The sequence below is a fragment of the Tachysurus vachellii genome, chromosome 13, assembly GCF_030014155.1.
Source record: "Tachysurus vachellii isolate PV-2020 chromosome 13, HZAU_Pvac_v1, whole genome shotgun sequence".
NCBI classification, from domain to species: Eukaryota; Metazoa; Chordata; class Actinopteri; order Siluriformes; family Bagridae; genus Tachysurus; species Tachysurus vachellii.
In genome coordinates this window covers 7,008,436-7,033,221 of record NC_083472.1, presented here as the reverse complement: position 1 = coordinate 7,033,221, position 24,786 = coordinate 7,008,436, and the positions used below count along the sequence as shown (strand labels likewise).

General features: G+C 37.5%; 1 protein-coding gene across 1 annotated transcript; it reads right to left on the bottom strand.

The window, feature by feature from the left end:
• Positions 1-4,335: 4,335 nt before the first annotated feature.
• slc30a9 (solute carrier family 30 member 9) lies at positions 4,336-22,071 on the bottom strand. The gene is given in 33 exon segments (XM_060885113.1): positions 4,336-6,342; positions 7,097-7,210; positions 7,309-7,438; positions 7,533-7,698; positions 8,363-8,470; positions 8,635-8,706; positions 8,814-8,853; positions 8,958-9,093; positions 9,172-9,227; positions 9,674-9,776; positions 10,266-10,333; positions 10,732-10,790; positions 10,917-10,999; positions 11,106-11,198; positions 11,320-11,419; positions 11,503-11,550; positions 11,637-11,834; positions 12,002-12,150; positions 15,736-15,988; positions 16,401-16,452; positions 16,596-16,694; positions 16,819-16,929; positions 17,129-17,250; positions 18,291-18,479; positions 18,564-18,711; positions 19,488-19,683; positions 19,819-19,881; positions 20,006-20,061; positions 20,678-20,746; positions 20,826-20,938; positions 21,224-21,277; positions 21,584-21,698; positions 22,010-22,071. Coding segments are annotated over 33 exon segments (3,429 nt in total). The 5' UTR covers positions 22,031-22,071; the 3' UTR covers positions 4,336-6,297.
• Between the last annotated feature and the right edge of the window lie 2,715 nt (positions 22,072-24,786).

Below are 24,786 nucleotides of genomic sequence, written 5' to 3'. Positions count from 1 at the left end.
GTGCCTGCACACCTTTTTCACTATCCACTCTTCTTCTTCTCACCCAGTGTTTGCCATGTAAAGGACTGTACCAGAAAAAATAATATAAAGAGACAACTGCATTTTTTTTGTTCTCCTCTGGTGGGATTGTTAATAAATGTTTTTAAGAAAGCCTGTGAAAGCATTTGATTCTTCATTCACTTTTATTTGACATCACAGTGGGTCTGCAATGATTTGCTTAGCAGGTCATTTAATACTCCACAGCAACAGTCATTTCCAGGCTGTAGTCAGATTGCCTGTGTCCAATTTCACTATAATGCTGTAATTGAGTAACAAAAACATTGCCAGGAAATCAGAGGTACAGCTCATACATTCAGTAACCTCAAAACATCACAAACCAAGCTTCTGAAGTTTGCTCTGCTGTATAAGCTCCCAGGTTACATCCACTAACACAGAGCTCCCCTATTTCATTTGCAGCCAAGGACCTCTAAAATTAAAATCAATTTCTCTTACACTGTCTGAACATCACCTATTGATTCATGGTCTTAATCTCATAATTTAAATGTTACATTATTCTGAATATATACTGGAGCTATGAAGAATTCTCTTATTCATGACCTTTTCAGATTTACATCTGGTTGAACTTATTATTTATTTATTTTTATTTTTCTGAGTTATTGATGATGTAAACTATGAAACCTATTTAAATCAAGTGAGCAAACGAACATGCAGCTAATTAGCAGAACTTGTTATTTGTCACATATGCAATCATACACAGTACTACATGCAGCGGAATGCTTTTACGGCTGTCCGTTTTTTAATAAAATATATCTGAATAAAAAGTCAAAAATGGAATTTAAAGTGACATGAAATTTATTAACTTGTAATTTCCACCAATGAGACTAAACGTTCAGAATCCCAGTACCCCTGGCTATACTTCATGACCCTGCAGGTCCCCAGACTCCACTACATAATCATTACTGCTTACAGCTTCAACACATTTATAAGGGGCAAACTAACCCCTTGTGTACCATAAAAGTGGAACTGATTATGTTTAGCAGAGAGTCTAAACATAATTCAATTCAATAGTTCACTTAAAAATGACCTTTAAGCAAGTTATATCATGAATCTGGTCAAATGTATTTCTCATTATATGATTAACAATAAACCAAATATAAGATGGTGAAGCCTAGTGATTTTTTTGAAATTATTAATAAAATAATTTTCCAACAGAACAATGTAAAGCATAAAAATATTAAAATATGCCTAGAAATAGGTGTAATAATCTTAGATGTTGCGTCTTGTAATATTTTGATAGGAAATACTAGATCTTTTAGACTATATTCAAGATATTTTAATATGCTAAGATTTTATTTTTTGCAGTGCATCACACACATATGAGTCTCTATTAGTCTCAGTGTAACCTGCAGGATTATTTGCTTATTGTAACCTTAGATCTGAGTATATAGGTTTGAAATGAAACTACATATGTTTAGCTGGTAGTTAACCAGGAAAGTGCATTTCATACATATTCCTCCTGATTTAGGGCATCGTAATGAAGTGGCTGCTCAGTTGTCATAGAGAAAACCAGTAAAATGGTTCAATATTGTAACCGTTAAGCCTGCTGTTGCTGGCTCTCAACGAGAAGAACAAACTCTATAAAATAAACTACACATCTCTTGCATTCCAGTTACGAACAATTGTTAACCTTTTTTAACATTTTGGAAGCTCTAAGTTGAAGTAGTGTATCTTTAAAATGTATTTAAATTTAAACATCAGACTGAACCATAAGAACCTTCAAACATTCATTATTGTTCCTTGGGGAATAAAAGTGTTCCTGTGCAGTACCTTTCTTCCTGATTGTGCACGTCATTATTATCAGAGACATCAAAAGTGTTAAGTACATAGAGAACACAACAGCAAAGTTTTTAATGCAGCCAACAAAATGATGCGAAATGATGTAATGATATTTTAATGACTGAAGTAAAGAATGACAACAAAATAAATAAATAAATGAAAAACATCTGCAGTACAAACTAAAATAAGGATCTGGTTATGTCTATAGGTCACTGATTGTATTAAAAAGGCTGTATTTCTGTATCTAAAGATGTACAGTATATAAACACTTCAGCATATAAACCAATCAAAATCCAACAAGATGGAATACAAAGCTGAGACCTGGATCCATGTTGATCCCTGATGCTGATAACAAACCAGGCTGGATGCTGGTGCATTAAATACAGATTACATTGAAAAAGTGGCATCAAAGCAAAAAAATCCCAAATATAGATTATTCCTTGAAGTAGGATCTCGGGGAAGGAGCCGGTGGTTGATCTCTCATTAGACGGTGCCACATTGACACCGTGAGGATGAAGGACGGAGGACGGTGATGTATTTGGTCTCTGTGCTCTCATAGCCCTGTACAATGCTGCTTGATTCGGATGCCACAAGGCAGCATTGTAAAGAGGCTCAAAGCGCAGAGCAGGAAACCAAAATCATTAATCCACATAGCGAAGGAAGAACAGGAGGAGGAGGAAGAGGAGGAGGAGGAGGGGGAATATTGTACATAGTGCTGTCATTTCCATTTTTACCCCTCAAGACATACAGACACGAATAACAGCAGAGGAAGCAAAAAATGAAATGAAGTCATGGTCAGCTGCGCCCCCACTGGTGCTCCTATAGAGGAAATGAGGGGAAAAAAAACATACAAGATTAACAACATACCAAGAAATATTCACACGAATATCAGGTATATAGGTTACATCAACGACCCCGGACATGCATGCAAAACTAATGCAAATGACCAATTTAAACAGTGGAATTAAAACAATTTCTACCCTTTGCATCCTTTTTGATTGTATCACAGATGATATTTCCAAAAAAAAAAACAACAACAACAACAATTCTACCATAAAATGTCACCTGTGTGCTCAATAGATCGACATTTTGTTCAAATCGATCAACAAGATCCCGCGCGAGACTTACTGTTGTTGTTTATTAAGACACAAGGACAAACAGGATCTAGAGCAGATTGGCATATTTCGGTAAAATAGACAAATGCATGAAGGTTTTTTTTTTTTTTTACTTGAAGTCCGTGATGGAGGGAGGACATGCAGCAGATGCAGCTCGGTGTTCATCTACCTTTCTCTTTCTTCTCCTATAATTAGGATATTCCTTTGTAATTAAAACAGCCGTCAATGAACGTACACTGCGGAAAAAAAAAAAGCAATTAACGCAACAATTTAACGATTAAATCCTTTTTTCGAGAAATTCCACTCGGTTCTGTGAGGCTGCTGAAATCCGTCACACCGTGTGAGGAGCTCATGAAGCTCTTGATGGACGGCTGGAGATCCCGTGGGCTTTCATAATGGAAATAGATCTCAGCCAATCAGAATGCAAGAAGCGTCTAGCAGATCGTTCAGTCGACCAATGGCATTAGCGCATTTCTAGCGCCTCTATTTCACACATGGAGGTCTGCGTGGTAAAATGTGCATATTCAATAAGCATTAATATTCTCCACTAAACCACTGCTGCTTTTGTGCAGTTATATAAAAAAAAGAGATAAAAATCTGCTCAATGTTTCATAAATGAATGACAAATTATTCAAACAATTCTTCAGGTTTACCCAAATCTGAAATAAACACAAAGATTTCAGGATTAAAGCTGGTCAGAATGGTTCATCTGGTTGAGACTTGAGTTTTGGTGTACTGCAGGATGCAATACAAATCCTCACAAGCAGGTTTTCACCTTAATGCGGATCAAATATGAAGCTTGCAGGACAAAGGAAGACTATGCTCATGAACATGAGCATGCAGCACTGCACCTGAATACATTACAGTATTTACTTCAACCTTAGTACCTGCCTGGTGAGGCTCATGGTGGTTTAAATTAGCCTGCTAGCTTATATTATGTGAAACAGAACCAGACAGCATCAAAGGCAGCTACAATCAAATATAACTGCACAAATGCAGGACTGCATACATATATATATATATATATTTATATATATATATATATATATATATATATATATATATATATATATATATATATGATATATATCAAGTGATATAACTGAGGCCGAGGCTGAGCCTCTTGGTCTAGAACACACCCATTTGAATTTCAATCCAAATACAGATGATTGGAGTACTAAACAGATGAAGAAGTCAATGCATCACATCATCAGATAAGCTTTATTGAAGCCACGTTGAAAAACAGGACATAAAACTAATCCTCGATTTTGGAAAACCATAACTGCCCTCTCAGAAAGTGCCATGTTCTTTCATGAGAGTGTGGCACCATTCCAGGTACATCTTTTGTGAATACATGCTAAAGGTATAAAAGATACAACCCCAGTGAAAAGTACAACTTGGTACCTTTATTTCTGGAATATAGCACAGATGTGTGATTACCACACACAAAAATATATCTCTTTACACTGACAAATGAACAGAGAAAAAATTTACTTTACTTAAATTTACCTATAAAAGTGTTTTTTAAATGATGAGGATGACAGTTGTGCCAAATGATTTTATGAATTTTTAGCCAAATGTATTTGAAACTTCATCGGTAAACTTCATCCTTTTCAAATGGCAGGCTGTTAATATGATCACAAAGCATCATAAAAAGCTAAAGTAAATGGTTTCATATACACTCTCTCAAGACTTTTTTTTTTAAGTGTAAAGGTGGCAGTATTTATTGACAGAATTCAAAAATTGCTATTAGGCTTCCATTATGAATATAAAGTAAATGGTTTTCAGTTGACTTCTCAGGACTTCTCAGGAAACATGTTCTCTGTAGTAATCACATATACATTATAGAAATGGTCTATAGTGATACGATTTTTTTTTTATAGAGGATTTCCATATTAGTAGCATGCAACGAAGGATGGTTTATTTAATCATTGAACTTAATTCATTTTACAGATGCAGAATTTCATCCAGCCACATAAATTCAGACAGAATACATTCCATCCATAAATCTGAACACCTCTAGCAGTCCTGGGATTTGAGCCCACAAACAACTTATTGAATCCTTAACTTCTCACCAAGCCATTCATCTTCTTTTTCAGAATGAATCTCCCTGTTTTTAATGTTCATTTCCTATCACTAAGCTAAATAGACCGATACTGTGATAACTGGGTGTTATTATTATTATTATTATTAGCAGAGGATGAAGATGTAAATGAAGAGAAAAATGTATTCTGTACAGCCATAAAGAAACAGCGCTCTGATTCTTTACCAAATATTTTTCCATCAGTGTTATATGAAGGGGTAAACAATCCTATGCCTGTAAAATCTTAAGAGATGTTTTGTGTTGTTACTTAACTGGGTATATACCAAAAGGTCAGCTTTGGTCATTATTGTGATAAATGGCAGAGGCTATGAGGAGGGTTCAACTTATCTTAGCTCTCTTTCTGTCCCTGGTGATATACTGTTACTTTCGGACACTTACTCTCGCTCATGGTAAAATGAAAAGGTTTACCGTGAATACCTGTTGAACGGGACCATGAACATGAACTCAACTACTTTAAAAGCAAGCATATCATCTCTGTACTGGCAAAATATGTTACCTAATATATAATTATAATCATAAACTGTATTAATTACAACTAAATAATCTATATACTTTATTCAGTGGGATGACATAAAACACAATTAAGCATCTTCAGTTACTCATAATTGAGGAGAAAATATAACCTATATTTTAATCATCCTCCAAAAACCCTAAGAGATTTGTCCAAAAAATTGCTGACATGCGTCATCACTCATCCCTGCATTCTGTTCTCACTTGTACAGAGATTAAAACACTTGTGAAGAATTGTTGTTTCTGGTAGAACACCCAGCTAGTTAAAAGGAGTGAACTGGCTCTACAAATGAGATTCATTTGACACCCAGAGAGTTTTAACCAAAAACCTGCTTTATCCTTTGATGTACAGCTATGTGTCTCATTGTGCTGTTTAACGAGCGGCTTACGGTTTTCAGATTCATCTGCACACAATTTCAAAGATATTAAAGAGCTCCTACTGTACATCAGAATTACTACATTAAAAAATGAAGTGACTTCATGAGTGTAAGCTTAGTACGTCAAGTGGATGAAATCTTTGGGACCTAACAGAACACCTTCTGCAACATTAGCTTAGAGACATATGGACAGGGGGAACACTACATTGACATGGTACTGATGAAAAGTAAGACTTCATCTGGATGGTTGGTCAGAGCTGATTCAGTAGAGGTGCAGAACCACCTAAATCTCCATCAACTTGGCCTGCATCTTCTCTGCCAGACAGATGCTGTGCTCTTCTCCTCCGTTACAGCATTAAAGGATCTCTAGATCAACGTGCCGTACTTCCGGATTGCGTTGCTGTTTTTGTAAAATAAATAAATAAAGACAGACAACAGTGTCAATTTCAATGTACAATATGACCTTGTACAGGAAATCGGACAGATTCAGGCTCCAGACACCAGTACTTGCTATACTGCAGCAACCTTGCTTATTAGATTTTTAGCCAAAGGTACAACAGAAATGAGAATATGGCTAATATTAACATATGAAAAACTAGTCATTAACAAAAAGGTATAACCAGTATGTACTGGGTATCATCAGCAGTGATATCATAAGCCAGTCTGTGTTCTGTGCCCAAATTGTAGCTCCACTCTACATCAGTTTCTGGGACAAAAGTATAACGAAAAACTTTAAGTTCAAATTCAAATTTATGCTCAACAGAAGATATAAATACTTATTAATGGCACTTTGTGGAATGTGTAATATTATGCTTCATTCTTTAATATTGGGGGGGAAATGGCACTTTTGTTTAGCCCCTGGAAGCAAAATTGCAAAGTGGTCTCAGCTTGTTCAGGCCATGTCTGTGTGTAGTACTAAATCTATGCTGACAGTACAGGGTCAGCTTCCATACATGAGAGGATGCATTGTCTGTTAATATAATGTCTGTAAATAGAAAGATACGGTGATCCAAAACAAACCACTCATGGTATGACGAGGGTAAAAAAAAAACATGCTTCATGCAGCCTGTGTTTATATTCATTTAGCACAAATGTAGAAACATAAGAAATCCAGATTAAAATGAATTGAAAATGTTTCGATAAGGCTGTTGTACCTTGAGCTCTTTCTCCAGACGATCCACCTCTGCTCCCAGGGTATCAATTATGTTCTCTCCGTGCTTCAACATAAAAGCCTCCAACTCTTCAGGAGTCTTCACCTGCTGAATATCCTATAACCAGAAAACACTCAGCTAAATTTTCGTTATGAAAGATATATACGAGTATAACTAACATCCACTAGTCCACATTGTGTTTGTTCTGTACTTACATTAAGGATCTGATCAATGTCCTGCTTTTCCAAATAGGACCGTGTGACCACCCGTCCATCAAAGTCCACCTCAGCCTTGAAGCGCACTTTACTCAGTCCCATATCAGTGGCCTTCACGTCATGAATCGCTCTAAGGACACAAGACAGACACTACTGCATTTGCCTTTGTTCTCCATAGATTTAGCACTGCTTTGTTGGTTTGTGTAAGATTTTAAAAGATTTACCTCACAGCAGGGTCGTTCTCCAGTAACTCTGTGAGCTTCTGCACATGCTCAGCCTGGATAGAACGACCCAACAGAGCCTGGGTATTGGTGTATATAAGGAAGGCTGAGACAGTACCCAGCAAAGTACCCACACCCAGAGAACCCAGACTGTCATAATAAGGGTTACCTAAAATACAAGAAAAGCATATCAGTACCTAGCAGCAAGCTCGTGTATAGTCATATAGAGAGAGTTACGCACAGTCAGAAATAAGGCTGTTCCTTTAAATCCTTTATTCGTTATTTTCCTACAACACACCTTGCCAATTATTGTAGTTTTTTAAAATGCTGAACAAAAAGTCACATTCTTCCCATGATCACTTATCACTCACTCATTCTCACTCATTTTCTACCGCTTATCCGAACTACCTCGGGTCACGGGGAGCCTGTGCCTATCTCAGGTGTCATCGGGCATCAAGGCAGGATACACCCTGGACGGAGTGCCAACCCATCGCAGGGCACACACACTCTCATTCACTCAGGCAATCACACACTACGGACAATTTTCCAGAGATGCCAATCAACCTACCATGCATGTCTTTGGACAGGGGGAGGAAACCGGGGTACCCGGAGGAAACCCCCGAGGCATGGGGAGAACATGCAAACTCCACACACACAAGGCAGAGGCGGGAATCGAACCCCCAACCCTAGAGGTGTGAGGCGAACGTGCTAACCACTAAGCCACTGTGCCCCCCGATCACTTATCACAACAGCCATAAACAACTGTCCCCTCATTAGTCTCTCAAAAAATAGCAAAAACTAATGGTAATCGATAGGATTATGGGTGGCGTCACCTGTGAGTGAGGTTAAACCCATACAGCCTGCAGCCATCGCTACACCCAGAACAGCTGCGGCATCCTCCAGCAAAACCACATTGGTACTGGGATCCCGACTCTGCATTACTGAAAGGCACACATACAGTATTGCCTTCATGTATTGATCTAACACAGGAAGTAAAAACCTTTAAGAGCAAACAACTGTATGGGCTGACTTCAATTCTAAAACATTATACAAATTTAATAGTAATATCTAAAACTGGTTAAATGTGTGTAAATGTGTATCATACCATATTCATAGAAAGACAGTCCTTGCTTACGAGCACTCTTCTTGATTTCATTAATGGCCACCAATAGCGTTGCTGTATGAATTTAACAAGGACCAGTTAAAACAACTTTATTTTTTATCTTGTATGTCGTACCAAACATAACTGCAAAAGCATGATGTTTAAAAAAGGTTAAGCATTACCTCCTTCTGATACTAGCGATCCAGCTAATATACAATATGCCTGCAACACAGATGCAAATATTAATGGCAATATTTTTAATAAACAGATAACGTGTTATAATACTAACTGCACTCTACTATACATCTAAATAAACAGTCACTAACCCAGAGCAGCGATTCTATTGGGTGAGGGTGCATAAGTCCAATAATTCCATGGTACCAGGACAGACCAGCACCCATCATGAAAATGCCCACACCGCTGATGAGGGAGGCAATGTAGCGCATGTTGGAAAAGCCGTACCTTTGAAACAAATAGAAACACTTTTAAATAAGGATCACCCACAGAAAGGGGTAACTAAAGTGACTTGCCTGTACTTACGGATGACCAGGGTCAGGGTTACGGACAGACTGGCTTATTCCCAGTGCAAGAAGAGCCTGGAGGGGGGTGGGGCATAGAAAATGTAAACCATGACACAATAAAACACTAGCAAATGTTGGTGAATAAGGGCAATTTCTCCCAAATGTAAGCAAAGCAGCATTAAGAAAAATGAAGCAAAATGTAACCACTAAATAAGCACCTTCTTTTTTTACTGACAAAAAGACACCTTTTTTTTTATTATGTTGTTTTCTACTGGCTCACAAGACGAAGGCACGTTAAGTTTAAAAAGTAAAACGGACTTCAAGCAAATCACAAGCAAAAGAAATCCGTGTCCCACTTTCTCCTTCAGTGAATCAGCTTTTTCTTAACTCAAATTTTTCAGGTGACTTCTTTATTGCTAAGGCTAAACTATAGATGTTGTCTATCTAAACTACTTCTGTATATTTAATGGAACTTTGTCTAGCAGAGCAATTGAAAAACAAAAAGAGGGAGAATGTATAACCTGATTACAGGTATCTGCCAGGGAATGGATGGCTTCTGAGAACATACTGGCTGATCCAGTATAAACCCACGCCAGAAGTTTGAAAAAGAAATTCAGTCCATTTCTGAGAAACAAAAACAAAATGAAAAACATCTCAAACACTAAAATACACATTCCTTTAAAATTCCTGCATCAGCAAAAATGTGGCTGTCACTTGTCAGTCATATTTCTTTGGAAACTACTTTGGAATTCAAGTTTTATTTTATTCTTACACAAACACAAACTAGGCTATTAATAGAGAAATTCTGACTCTTGGAGCTGGAACCGATGCATTTCACAAGAACCTGGTGAGCCTCTCATTTGAACGCACATGTTTTAACTCAATCTCTTTAATCTAATATCCATCCATCCATTTTTAATCTAATATCATAATAAAATAAAATAATCTAATCATATAGCCACTTCTGTCCTATTGCATCTGCTTGCTGAACTCAAAATGCTCTGTATAAGGAAACGAGTGACCTCTGTAGCACACAAATTAACTTTCAGTATTGACTGCACATGATACTTTACTGGCTTTTTGCAAAGTGCTTGAGCTCAATTACAAACTTACATGCATATAGCTACCATCACCACCTTTCCTGGCCCCTGGAGGAAAGTATTCCTTTTGCCTGATCGAGGCTGTGGAAAGAGGTTTTATTGCTCAAACAAACAATCTATTAAATTATGAATGAACTTAACAATAAGGTACAGAAATGTGATAAGAGTTACAGCAGTGGCCCCTTGACATGGTTCAGTATGCGACTCATGCATGTCTATTAAATGATATTTTAAAGACAGTTGGACAAATGCTAACTAAGTAACAGTCCTTTCACTTTTTTCTCCACAGGAATGAACCAGAGAGGATTAATTAAAAGTTCAGTGCAGGACTTGAGAGCACATAATTTTGCTGTATCAACTACTTATTGCTAAATTATTTGTCATGGTTGCAGCAATATCCTTCTTTTACCACAGATAATGTTTTTTGAAACTGACGCTACACTGGAACATGCTTTTAAAGTCCAGATATAAATACTCACCTTTGTGTCCCCCCAAAAATCTTTGTACTCCCTTAACAACTGTTGATTGCGGAATATATCTAAGGATATGGTGAGAAAGAAAACAATGAATCTTAGGCTAAATGCTACACAAAAGACTGAAAACATTTGGGATAATAAATAGTAATAAATAGAGGGGGAAAAAAAGAACTGTAGAGAGCACATACTCTCTTGATACTGTTGCTCCACCTCTTTCCTGAGATTCCTCTCCCGAACAAGGGCCTCATTACTGCCCCAAACGTCCAGAGCCCTATAAGCCACACAACAACCAGCATCAAAAAAGAAGAAACAAAATGCTACAGAATGTACAGACTACAACATAAATGTTATGAAATGGCAGTGAATAAAGTACATACTTGGCCTCCACGTCTGAACGTAAAAAGACAGTGAATGCCTCTGTGTCATCGTGAGGACTCCTTCGACGAATCTTCCTCAGTTGCTCCAAGTCACTGAAAACACACAAGGTTTAATTATTACCATCTTGTCAAGTTAAGCAAGAAAAAGTCGAAGAAGGACTTTCACAGAACTATTGTCTGATGTCAGTACCATGAATTGATCATGATGATTTACCTGGGTCTGAGGCAGAACTCATTCATAGCCCTCACAGCAGTGATGAAATTGTTCTGAGTGTATTTGGTACCGTATTCCCGCTTCTTCAGCACGGCCCGAACTGTAAAGATCAGGAGGAAAGTCACCCAGCAAGTCACAATAATAGGATGTAGGTGAGTGTAGTATTAACAATGACTGCTTTACCTTTTACTTGAATGCTCTCTGCTTTTGATAGACTCAGAGGTTTGGATCCTTAAAAAAAATTAAATAAGTGATGAAAATCTAGATATTTTGTAGCATGCATGTCAGAAATGTAAAGTAAGAAATATAACAATTACCAGGCAGCTCTTTGGAGGGCTGAGCAGTGAGCACTTCATCTGTGGGTTTTGTCCCGTTTTGTCCCGAATCTGTTGGAGGGCCACCTTTACTGCTGCTGGCTGTAGAAAAGTACTGAACCTGTGCCCAGGCTATAGAGGCTCCTCTGGGGTCAGGTAAGCTAAACCACAGACTGTGGCCTTTACATCTGTTTTGCCAGCCTGCACATAAAGAGCAATAAATGTATCATATTTTAAAGATCAGGCAGACAAACGTTGTGTTCTGCCGTTACAGACTGAATGTTAACATTCAGTAGGTTATTCATAGATACACACATATTTATGTATAATGTACATAGTTTGCATGCTACTGAAAGGCAATGGTTTACCATAAGAAGTCCATGATACTCGGGGAGGGAACTGAGACAGGTGAGCTCGCTGGTGCAGGTAAACCCTGCACAAAGTCTGCCATGGCCGATGTGCCAGGCAGGGGAACATCCTCGCTGAGGCGAGTCTGAAAGAACACCACTGGAACCTGCTGGAAATTTACAAAGCGCAAAGCACGATGAAGAAAGAACAAATTCTTGCATCAAGAATAGCAGATGCAAGGTACTGTACAAAATGTGCAATGACTACACACACTTAAAAATGTGCAATACATTACAGGCAAGTGAGGCAACACAGTGGGCATAGAGCATAGAACAATCATACCTTCTCATTTAAAAAAGGCTACTCATGACAAATCCTATACTACATTCTGCAACACCTGGACTGCCCAGGGACATATGCCCGGATTCTCTTTGTCGACTTCAGTTTGGATTTTAATACAATAATTATGGAAATTCTCCACTCCAAACACCTAAGGCTCACTATACCCCCTTCCATCTGTCAGTGGATCACCAGCTTCCTGACAGGCAGGAAACAACAGGTGAGACTGGGAGGTGTCACCTCCAGCATTCGGACAATCAGCACTGGCGCTCCTCAGGGATGTGTCCTCTCCCCACTTCTATTCTCCCTCTACACTAATGACTGCATTTCAAGTGAGGAAACTGTTAAACTCCTGAAATTTGCAGATGATACTACGCTCATCAGTCTCATCCAAGATGGCAATGAATCTGCATACCGGCAGGAGGTGAAGCGGCTGGTGCTATGGTGCCGTCAGAACAGACAAAAGCTAAACACCCTCAAAACTGTGGAGATGATAGTGGACTTTAGGAAAGACCCCTCAACACTACTCCCCCTCACAATATCCAACAGCCCGGTGTCATCTGTGGAGTCCTTCAAGTTTCTGGGCACTACCATTTCCCAAGACCTGAAATGGGAGAGCAACATAAACTCCATCATCAAAAAGGCCCAACAGAGGATGCACTTTCTATGCCAATTAAGGAAGTAGGGTCTGGCACAGGAGCTGTTGATGCTGTTCTACACTGCAGTCATTGAATCTGCCTCTGCACATCCATCACATCCATGCACATCCGTTTGGAGCAGCAACAAAACAGAACAGAAACAGACTGCAACGCACATTTAAAATGGCAAAAAAAAAAAAATTTGGCCCACTCCCCAGGACTTCTACGACACAAGAACCAGAAACCGGGCAGGAAAAGTCACCACTGACCCTTCGCACCCTGGACACAAGCTCTTTCAGCTCCTCCCTTCTGGCAGGCGCTACAGAACTTTGCTTACTAAAACTGCCAGACACAGGAACAGTTTCTTTCCCCAGGCAATCACGCTGATTAACAACTCACCATGATTATATGTACTGCATTATCAGAACTATCAGTCATCACATCATCTGTATACATTACACACACTACTGCTGCTATATATTGTACAAAAAAGCATAATATTGCACAATATTGTTATTTGCACTTCCCACACTTTATGTACATAACTGATCAGTCATATATTCTGTATTCATATTTAATACTCATAATGTCTATTGTATCACATCTGCATTGTCTTATATAGTCTGTATTATCTTGCATAGTATAGTGTTATTTATGTCTGTACTTTTGAGAGCCACAAACAGCTGGAACCGAATTCCTTGTGTGTGTGAACACACTTGGCCAATAAACCGGATTCGGATTCGGATTCTGATAAAGAAATAATAGATAAACAATAAATAGTAATTTATGGTCTGTGGTTCGCAAAAGCAGTATAGCAGCGTAATGAACTAGAAAAGTGACAATAAATAAAATAACCCGTATATTTAGCTTGTTTACTAGTGATACTAATCATGGTGAACTAACTTTGACCGGTAACGTTAGCTAGCTAGCCGGCTAACTGAAACAACACACACAGCTACTCATTAAAGTTACACACAAGTGTCATATTTTCACAGCTGGTACCTTTGTGCAGCAATCTGTGTTCCACATAGCTTACTCCATGGTCTGTATTTCTGAATCAGCTCTCTCACATTTCGCCCATTGTGAATCGGCGAACTCCATGAAAACAGTCTGAGTCAAGGTGCAAGTGACGTAAGCGCGTTCTCGCGAGACAACGCATAATTAAGGTTGGTGGGCGTGGTTAGACGAAGCTGTGTCCAATCGCAACACAATGCACTACACGGAGTGCACTACACACCATTAAAGCTCGTGTGTTTTATACTCTACGTAGTGCACTAATATAGGGAGTAGGAAACCATTAGGGATTCGACCTCTTTGTATAAAAAGTCTGTGTAATAAATGAACTCTAACGGTAAACAAACCTTTCCCTGAGTCGTAGTCAGGGAAAAAAATGACATACTTACCATAAAGAGAAGGTGAAAGTTTAAAACAATAATCACCTACTACTATTATACACCACTTAACTTTGTATTGAATGAAAAATGTCAATAATTCACCCTACCACTACATTATTAGGGTTCAAGCGCGAAGCGCTGGACACCTATTGTTTTCGTTAGGATTTTTATTATTATTAGTGCCTTCTTCTTCTTCTTCTTCTTATTGTTGTTGTTGTTGTTGTTATTGTTATTATTATTATTATCAACATCCTGGTAATTTACAGATACCATACATACTAATAACTTCAATAATATTAATATTTAGATCACTTTTATTAGATAATTTACATTACACATATGGTCACATATATGTAATAAATATATGATTATTATTATTATTATTATTATTATTATTATTATTATTATTATTATTATTAAATCCAGTATTTACAGGCACAGTTAAAGATAAACTATTACATAAAAAGCATTGCTTTAATACAATTAGTTTAATACAATACAAAAATTCTAATGACAAAAACATTTTAATCAAATTATTATTATTATTATTATTATTATTATTATTATTATTATTACCAACATCCTGGTAATTTACTGATACCATACATACTAATGACTTCAATGACATCAATAATGTTAAATATATAATTTTTTTAATAGTTCCTTATTAATCAAGATCACTTTTATAAGATAATTCATATTACAAATCTGGCACATATATGTAATAAATATACAATTATTATTATTATTATTATTATTATTATTATTATTATTATTATTATTATTACTATTATTATATACAATCTGCATAGTTTATGGTGAACATGTAATATCACCAAAATGTTGAACGTCATAAATCCTAAGTCAGATTATGACCGTGTCCACATTTAAAATAAAAGAAAAAAGGTGTCTCTAAGCGAGGCTACAGTAGGAACATACAGTAAGTGCTAATATTTTGGCACCACCATGTGGTAAAAACATGGAAAACATGTATTAACTGATTCATTCATTCATCTACCAAGTAATTACTTTATCCCTTTTAAAGTCTGTACTAAAATATTTTGGTAGTGAATATTGAATACCATTTTAAACAATGAATTATATTAGTCAGTTCTGTTAGAACACTGTGAATTTGTACATTATCATCTACAATTCAACAAAGAGTAAACAAATTAAGCATTTTATTAAAATTAAATGTAACTGGTAATGTTTCTGATCTCCTTGCTTTAATCCCACTCTGTAAGATTTTCAAGTTCTTGAAGCCATTCTCTCTCAACCTAAACATGAAAAAGAAAAATAAGGATCAGCTCATGCTAAACATTTTTCATAGCATAATATAATGCTTATAAAATAACAGCATGTCAGTGAAAAAAAGGTAATTACTATAAACCGTGCTAGTTTTTTACCTCTTGGTTTTTCATTTCATTCTCATACAGGGAGGAGGATGAAGATCCTGCTAAACCCATTTCTTTATCCAGTCCCTCAGAGAGTGGTGCACAGGACCGGGGCACCACCGGATTCTCCCACAAACCACTGGAAGAGTCTTCTGAATCCCCTGCAGTGTTCTCTGGACACTGTCGCTTAGAGATTATCGGAGACGTCTCAGTATCTCTGTGAACCCTCTTGGCAGGCAGTTCTGGAATGTGACATTAAAAATAATAAGCAGTGGAGAACTTCTTAAAGGTTTCCATTGGGCCAAAATCAAACCTGCTCTAACACTGCAGCACTTCATATCATGTAACAAAGTTTAACTAATGAAAGATCTTCAGTTGAAATTATTTTGTGTACAGGAAAGGTGTGAAAATTGCTACTGCTGCAGTTTCTCCACATTTGTATGTATATCCTAACTGAAAGCATTATTTCTTCATAACATATACATATACATTTTCATCTCTAGAATTATTTATGCCCTTCCTAAAAACGAGGACAAACTCGAAGTCCATCTCTACTATTATTATTAATAATTATTAATATTTGTTAGTAGTAGTAGGTGATGATTGGTTTTGGATGGCTCAAGCTCTGTATAAGCGAGAGACAGTGCAGCTCACCCTCTGTACAGGTTCCAGCGCCATTCTGGTCTGAAACAGCTTCCTCTTCAGCCTGGGAAAAAAACTAATTAGAAAGTCTCTGTGCACAGCCTGTTGACCAGTAGAATCAACCTTTTGTTATTATTATTTGTTAAGCTCAATAATAATCACACATAACAAGTAAGCTGTAAAAGTTTAATAGGAAATAAAAAAAACCTTTTCAGCTGTGCACTTGGGACGGGACGTAAAACGGCCATTTATGACTCTCTGAAGAGTTTGATGCAAGCTTATAGACAAATCATGAGTGTTCTCTACCTAAAATAGACATGATTCATGAACCATTCTAGGATTTTGTCTCAGTGAGTAAAGCTAACAAAGATACAAAACACAGCTGACCAAACACAATCTAATGGGATTCATTGAGATTCATGTGAAGTACCTTCATGCTATTTAGACAGGCAGAGCGAAACCCTACGCTGCTACTGCTGCTCACAATACCGTTCACAGAGCTCAGGATCACCGACATGGCCGTTTGAAACGTCTCCCTGGCCTGCACCACCACATACATACCAATAACCAAACCAACACAAAAAAAAATAACAGCAAACACACATACAAGGGCAAGGCCAAAATAGCTGGCTAGCAGTTAAGTGCAATTAAAATTACATAAAGTGCAGGGCTGGAAAGGGTTTTTAATTTGCATAATCAACTAATTAAGCTTTAATACAAATGGCAGTTTAACATCTTGCCTTTTTCCTTTTAAGGAATTCCTTGAGGGTGTTTTCCAGTAGAGATTGCAATGCTGACTTCACTTTCTCTCCATTGCACCAAAGTACCTTGTCCAAGTGTGTCTCTAAAGTCTCTTCATTTGCTTAATGTGATTCAAAAGGCAAATAACAATCAGATAAAAACTATAACTACTGTATCAAAATAGTCCCAACAGCCTGTTTTTAATTATATATTAAGGTGTGAACACTTTATTGGTCTTAAATATTAACACAGAAATATTAATGCCAAAAACTGCTTTTAATCTTGCCATGTGATGTAGTATATTGTCCTAGTTTCTTCATTTCAGGAATTTGTCTACATTTTGCTATTTTACTTTCAGTCTAGAAATGATTGCTGCTCTAAGCTGAACGGGAACTTTTCATCTCTACCCAGGTAGAAAAACAACCTATAATATGAGGCTTACTTTGAGCAGTGAGATTGCCAGGGGAAGTGAAAGGCTCATCCCTGTGTTCGGTGCTAATGCAAATTTGCTTTGCAGGATACTGAGAGAGCTTTAAAAATGACTGCACCTTTTACTGTTTAGCTATGAAATACATCATCAATAAATTGAATTATTATAGTCTATTATTATAAGTCCAGGCTAAAGTCTGTTTCTTATCTGTTTGGAAATTGTTCTCAAATTGTCTTGCCCACATTTTATTTTCCCCAAACCACATAATGTAGGTCAGCCGAGCAAACCCCAGGGGTTCATGTGTTTTGGTTTAGTTACAGTGATGGAAACTATAATAAAATATTATTATACTTATTACTGAGTTCTTATAGTTATCAATTTGGCAATCAGTTTGGTTTTTCACTTGATTTAAATGAGTTTAATCCAAACTGCTGTCTATAAACAATGTCAAACGTGAACTAATGGAGTTTGTTGATAGAAAGTTTAGGTAAAAAAGCTCTTGAGTGCCAAAAAAAGACACTAAACATTTACTATACAGAAATATTAAAATATTTTGTGTTTTTGGAGTTTGTGGAAATTATTTTACATTTAAATAGATTTGAGTTATAGAATCTAAAGTAGATAACTAATCGAGGTAAAGAAATAATAATTCATATCCAATGGGTCTTGTAGCCTGTGATTCAGTTGAAATGCAGTGTGTCATTAAGCAATAGTGGATTAAAGGTTCTTACTGATCATGTCAGATAGCTGGGAGTTAAAGGGGTCATTGTGCTGGAGGAAAATAAAAACAGAGAGTATTTGCTCCACAGGATGACTCTGTTCCAGCTTCACATCCTGACTCACAGCCCTGCTGTATTTTGGCTTAGGCTCTTCGCTGTGATCGTTGTCTATGGAGAACTCCACCTCAGCGTACAGGCAGCCTAGATACACAAAAAAGGGGTTTGGTTTTATTGATGTCTCTTTCTTATGCAGAATTTATATTATCAGCTGTATGCACTATGTACCATGAGCAGGGTGTGTCTGAGTGGAGCGGACGTGAGGCAGGCCCAGCTTTCCCCAGGGCAGAGAGACTGCCAGGCTCTGGAGGAAGCTCAGCTGTGTCTCACTCTCTCCTCGCATTAGTGGAACGCCACTGGGACTATACACTAAGAAGTATGTTTGTCATTAAGGGAAGAAACTGCTCATAAATCAATGCAAACAAGGTCATGTGCTTATTAAGAAAGCGTGCACACTCCAATTTTGTGGCTTGCTGACTTTTTAATCCTGGATGTCATAAAATCTGAAGTAATAAAGATGCGTTTATATGCTCCTATATGCTTAATGTGACTCTATAAATTAAACATAGAGCAGAATATAGATTTACAAACATTCTGTTGTTTATAGGACATATCACAATATTCCACAAATTTTAATAAATTATTTGTTTGTTTCTTTGTTCCCTTCAGCTGCTCCCTCTTCAGGGCCGCCACAGCGGAACATGTGGTACGCATATTAGATTTAGCACGTTTTAAGCCAGATGCCCTCCCTGAGGCAAACCCCATATTTTTATCAGGGCTCGGGACAGCCATGAGAGTCAACACTTCAGTGGCTGGGTTAGCACCCTGCCCAGGAATCAAAGCCCCGGGCAGCGGCAACGAGAGCACAGGATCCTGCCGCTGGACCACCTGGGGGCACAGATTTTAATAAATTATAATCTATTATAATTGCAACATCATCTTCTGTAAGTCAAAATGCCATCACACCAGGCAGTATATGTTAGCTGTTTATCTTGCACTTTTAAACACAGCCTTTTAAATAAAACAAAATAAAACATACAAAAATGGAAAACTGTGAAAAAAGGTACAAGTAAAGGAATATGAGTAAAAAGGGTAAAAGTAAAGCATCAAAAATGCCTGCAGCAAGCATCCTCTCTGTAATGTAAAAGATATGCATATGCGTGAGATGTGAGTTGGCCAGTTGGGGTACTGCTTCATGCAGGGCCCGAGCACAGCCATGGTAGAGATACTCAGCTCCCCACACAGCCCGGCCTCCACAGCTTCAGGTGAGAGTAAGAGAGGAAGTGTCTCTCCTGAAACTGGGTGCATCCGGCTACACGATGGGAGAGACCTCACAGAGAACGGAGTCCTTTAAAATAAAATGAGCCATCAGAAATATACCTTTGTATTAGACAGGGTACAATTAACCTAATTTACACCAGACACAAAAATCTGTATTAAAGATTTCCCAAGCTATATTGTTCATAAGAAAGAAAAGGCTAACTGTCCAAACGCAGTGCTGTCCATGGCAATGGCACGACCCACCATGGAGTATTTGCTTTTCACACTACGAGAAAAACAGGATCATTTCCAAAAATTCTCATGTATGTAGCACATTTACTTGTAACAGCAGAAACATTAACACACTGACACATTAACAGGTATTGCTTTTGATTTCCATTTGATTTTACCTGAATACTTGCTGGTGTGTTTGTTGTTTGTTCCTCACTTTGAAGATAACGGTGATCTGCATCAAAGATCAGTGTAAACTTAATCCCAGATTAAAGTATTTATCACAACCTTTTATTTGTCATATAAAAGCTAAAGTGGTGATTTTTTTTTCTTAAGTGGGTGAGTCACTTAAAAAAAATCTAAAATATAATTAGAATAAATTACAATATAATAAAAGAACAGAGAAAATATCTTAAAATGCTTCAGAAATGTCTATTTATGCCTATATATTTTAGATTGCTAGAAAGACACATTAAATCTTGCACACTCTTGCACATCTAAAAAAGCTTAAGTTTTATTTTTAAGGCTGCAGACCTTGTGATGATATATCAAAAATATTAAATTAATGCATATATAATAATACACTTATGTACATTTTCAAGACTTTAATAACTGTGTTGTTACTTTCAGTAAACAAAATTTCTTTCATTTATTTTGCCTTCCCTTTCAAACTCCTTACATTCCTTTAATTATTCTAATTCCTTATGAAAAGTGAATATTTCTTCACATATTACACATCCAACAAATATATATCACATCTTACAGCATGAAAATCTATTGTTATTTTTACCTCATCACCCAGTCCAGGGTCAGAACTTGAGTCTGGTTAAGTGGATAATAAAAGGTATTACCTGAGCATGAACCAGACTGAATCTATGAAGGAATCTTGCAACCTCCAATTCTTGGCAGTCCTGATCTACCTATCATAGATGAAGTGAAGCTCTTAAAGGATAGATTTATTTTGAATAACCCTGCTGTAAATCAACAAATCAGACACACCTGGAATGAATATGGAAAGCGTAAAGGCCCAAAGATATCTGAAAACTTGCAGAGCTCTTCAGGATAAGGACATTGACAAAGAGAGACAAAGGAGGAAATTCTGTCAGTAGCCTCTAGAAAAGAAAAACAGAAGTTATAAGTTATATTCCTGCACCGATTTGCTCAATTTTTCACAGGATACAAGTTCATTTGTTAGGTATATAAACCCAGACTGGACTAAAGCCCTATTGTACTATAGCTATTGTACACTGAACGATAAGGTGAAGACTGTGACACATTTGTATAGCTACTAAACTGACTGACAAATTGATCAAACTGTCAGTGAATCTACTGTAACTATCTATATAGTGGATGTAATTTCAGTCATCATAGTTATTCATGAACAGTTCAACACCTGCCTTTCTTAATGTGTTTCTTGGACACTTTAGAACACCAGGGACCAGCAGCTGCAACTACAAGTGGACGAGATTTCAAGAGTTGGGCTTTACACACTACTTAAACACACACTTGGCTCTCTACACACTACTTAAACACACACACCGCTCACTACACACTACTTAAACAAACACTCGAATCACTACACACAACTTAAAAACACACTCCACTCACTACACACTACTGTACACACACTACACACACACTACACACTACTGTACACACACACACTACTGTACACACACACACACACTCTACACACTACTGTACATACACACACACTACACACACACTACACACACACTACACACTACAGTACACACCAGTGTATGTTGGAGGTGTGATCTGTGTGGACACCAGGACCAGTAACCCGCCTTTACCGACAGCGGGTGACTTCCCCCGGTTACTGCGGATCAGAACCATCAGCAACCGAATCACCTGAAACACAAATAAACTCCAAATAAACTTAGCACTTTGTAGGAAAATAAATAAGTAAGTAAGTAAGTAAGTAAGTAAATAAATAAATACAAATAAAGAAATAAATAATAATTCACCACAATTACCTCAGAGGCTTCTAGCTAACGTTAGCTAACAAAATTAGCTTTGCCTATCTTGCTAAAGTGAACCCAAAACAACATTTCTCCCTTATCGCGCTAATTCTACTTGTAGCTTCATTAAAATAACTGTTTACTAAATAAGTTATAAGTTAAGTCTTTTATTTTTCGGAGTATTTATTTATCTAACAATACCTGTTGCAGTTTAGGAGACATTTCTCTCTTTAAATAAGTCAGACACCTGAGACGAGGAGGTTCCAGCTGTAGAACATTAAATATTCGGTCGAGTGTTAAAAGGATTTAAATCGACTTAGGAGTCAAATATATTTTTTAAAAATGTTAACCTTAATATGTAATGCTGTTTATTTACCAACAGGCACGAATTTGGCTATAAGTCACGTAACGCTGAAGAGTTATTTGTCTGTAGTAGTAATAGTTAGTAGTAGTAGTTCACTGTCAGAACACCAGAGGGCGGTGTTGCATGTGCTTCTGTTTACACACGTGTCTGCACATGTGTTTGCCCGCTGGATCCTTCACCATTTCCCCACATATTCCTTATGCCTCGGTTACCTTCCCTATATATACCTGCAGTCTTCTGCTTCTTATTTGCAGAGTCCTTGTCTTGTGTCTCCTGGTTTCTGGTGCTTGTGGTCTGGTTTGTTATTGTTATTTTGTAGTTCTAGTCTTCCCCAGTGTTTCTATGTATTTATAATCCCCCCTTTTGTCATCGTATCCCTGCACTTTGGGTCTGGATTTTGCTTCCATGGATCCCCTTTCTGAAAAGTAGATGAAAAAAGTAAATAAATAAGTAAATACAAAAGTACAATATAAAAAAGTACTTTCTAATAACGTATTATTATTAGTTTAAAGTGTTAGAATTTTCACTCATATTTTATCCATCTTTTTTATCCTAGGTTTGTAAAACACGTTTAACACCCATGCGCCAATGTGCCCTGATTATTGATAACAATACAGAAAATCTGACATGGCAATTATAACAAATTTTTGGGCATTAACTCAGACAATTTTTACAAATGAGATGTTGTTATGAATAATATACCAGACTATTCAAAATATTATTTGTTTGAGGTGTATACGTGCATTTTTTTAAAATAAATAACAATAAAAGACTATGCTTAATTGTCAGTTGGAAAAAAAAATGTTATGCAGAGCTCATGTGAGGATAAACATTTGTTTCCACTAGGTTATCTGGTTTCCTTTCCATATATTAAAAACATGTTGATATGATAAAAACGTTAGGATAAATTGCCCCTAGGTGTGAATGTGTGTGTCCAGTTCCTGGCAATGGATTGGAGTCCAATCCAGGTTGTATCCTCACAGCCAGTTTTCTTGGGAAAGATTCACTATTACTGTGATAAAGTGATTATTAAGGAAAAATCACATACACGTTGCACTTCTGACTCTCCTACATCCTAACATCCTCTCCTGCATTAAAGCCTTTGAAATTTTGGTCAGTAACCTCAGTAAGCTCTCAGCATGGACAGCTTCTTAATATATTTAATTTGTTATAATATAAATATGATCCCTGTCAATTTTATTCTTCTCCTTTCACTGATTTTTGTACATAACTGTCTTTGCACACTATTCTTCTTCTTCTTCTTCTTCTTCTTCTTCTTCTTCTTCTTCTTCTTCTTCTTCTTCTTCTTCTTCTTCTTTCTCATCTTCCTTCTTCCTCATTGCATCATGATAGATACCACAAGAGACCACAAGATTTTCCAGATATTCAGACATTTACACACTGAGTTGTATTGCGGAACATCTGTTGCTGTAGTTTTTAGGAAGAAAGCACACAAAAACTCACTCACTCACTCATCTTCTACCGCTTATCCAAACTACTTCGGGTCACGGGGAGTCTGTGCCTATCTCAGGCGTCATTGGGCATCAAGGCAGGATACACCCTGGACGGAGTGCCAACCCATCGCAGGGCACACACACTCTCATTCACTCACGCAATCACACACTACGGACAATTTTCTAGAGATGCCAATCAACCTACCATGCATGTCTTTGGACCGGGGGAGGAAACCGGAGTACTCGGAGGAAACCCCCGAGGCATGGGGAGAACATGCAAACTCCACACACACAAGGTGGAGGCGGGAATCGAACACCCAACCCTGGAAGTGTGAGGCAAACATGCTAACCACTAAGCCACCGTACCGTGCCCCCCTCACACAAAAACTTTGAATTATTATTATTATGTTGGCTTTGTAGAAGTCAATATTCATTTTCTACCGCTTATCCGAACTACCTCGGGTCACGGGTTAGCCTGTGCCTAGGTAGGGGAGCCTGTGCACAAGGTGGAGGCGGGAATCGAACCCCGACCCTGGAGGTGTGAGGCGAACGTGCTAACCACTAAGCCACCGTGCCCCCAGAAGTCAATATTCTGTTTTCCTATTTAAGCTTAGACAAAAATTTATCAAGAGAAACTCCTCCTAGGGCTTTCCAGCCACATGAACCAATATATAAGAAACCACATATTACTTTTCTAAGCGATCCGAGTACTGGTACTTCTGGTACTGGGTCTCAAAGTGACCTTTTTTCCCATAGACTCCCATTATAAAATTTGAAGGTTTATAACTTTGCAAGGTTTCGAACTATCTACACCAAACTCGGCCAGCCCCTTTAGGGTGATACTCTGAACAAAGTTTTAAATTGGTGTACCGACTGCCCTTTCGATTGTCCCGCAGACCCACCCCCAATATATGCAAAATCGAAAAACTTTTTACAACATGGGCATGTGACATATCAAAACACTCAGAACAATGAGGGGAACTTCCTCACGGGTATTCAGATGACATCACATGCTCGTCTCCACTTGCCTCCAAATGTTTTGGCACCCTAGCTTTCTGTCCGCTTGCCTCCAAACGTAACACTGATCCTTATGTCCACTCGACTTCAAAAAACACCAGTTATTATTATTATTATTAAATCCAGTATTTACAGTCACAGTT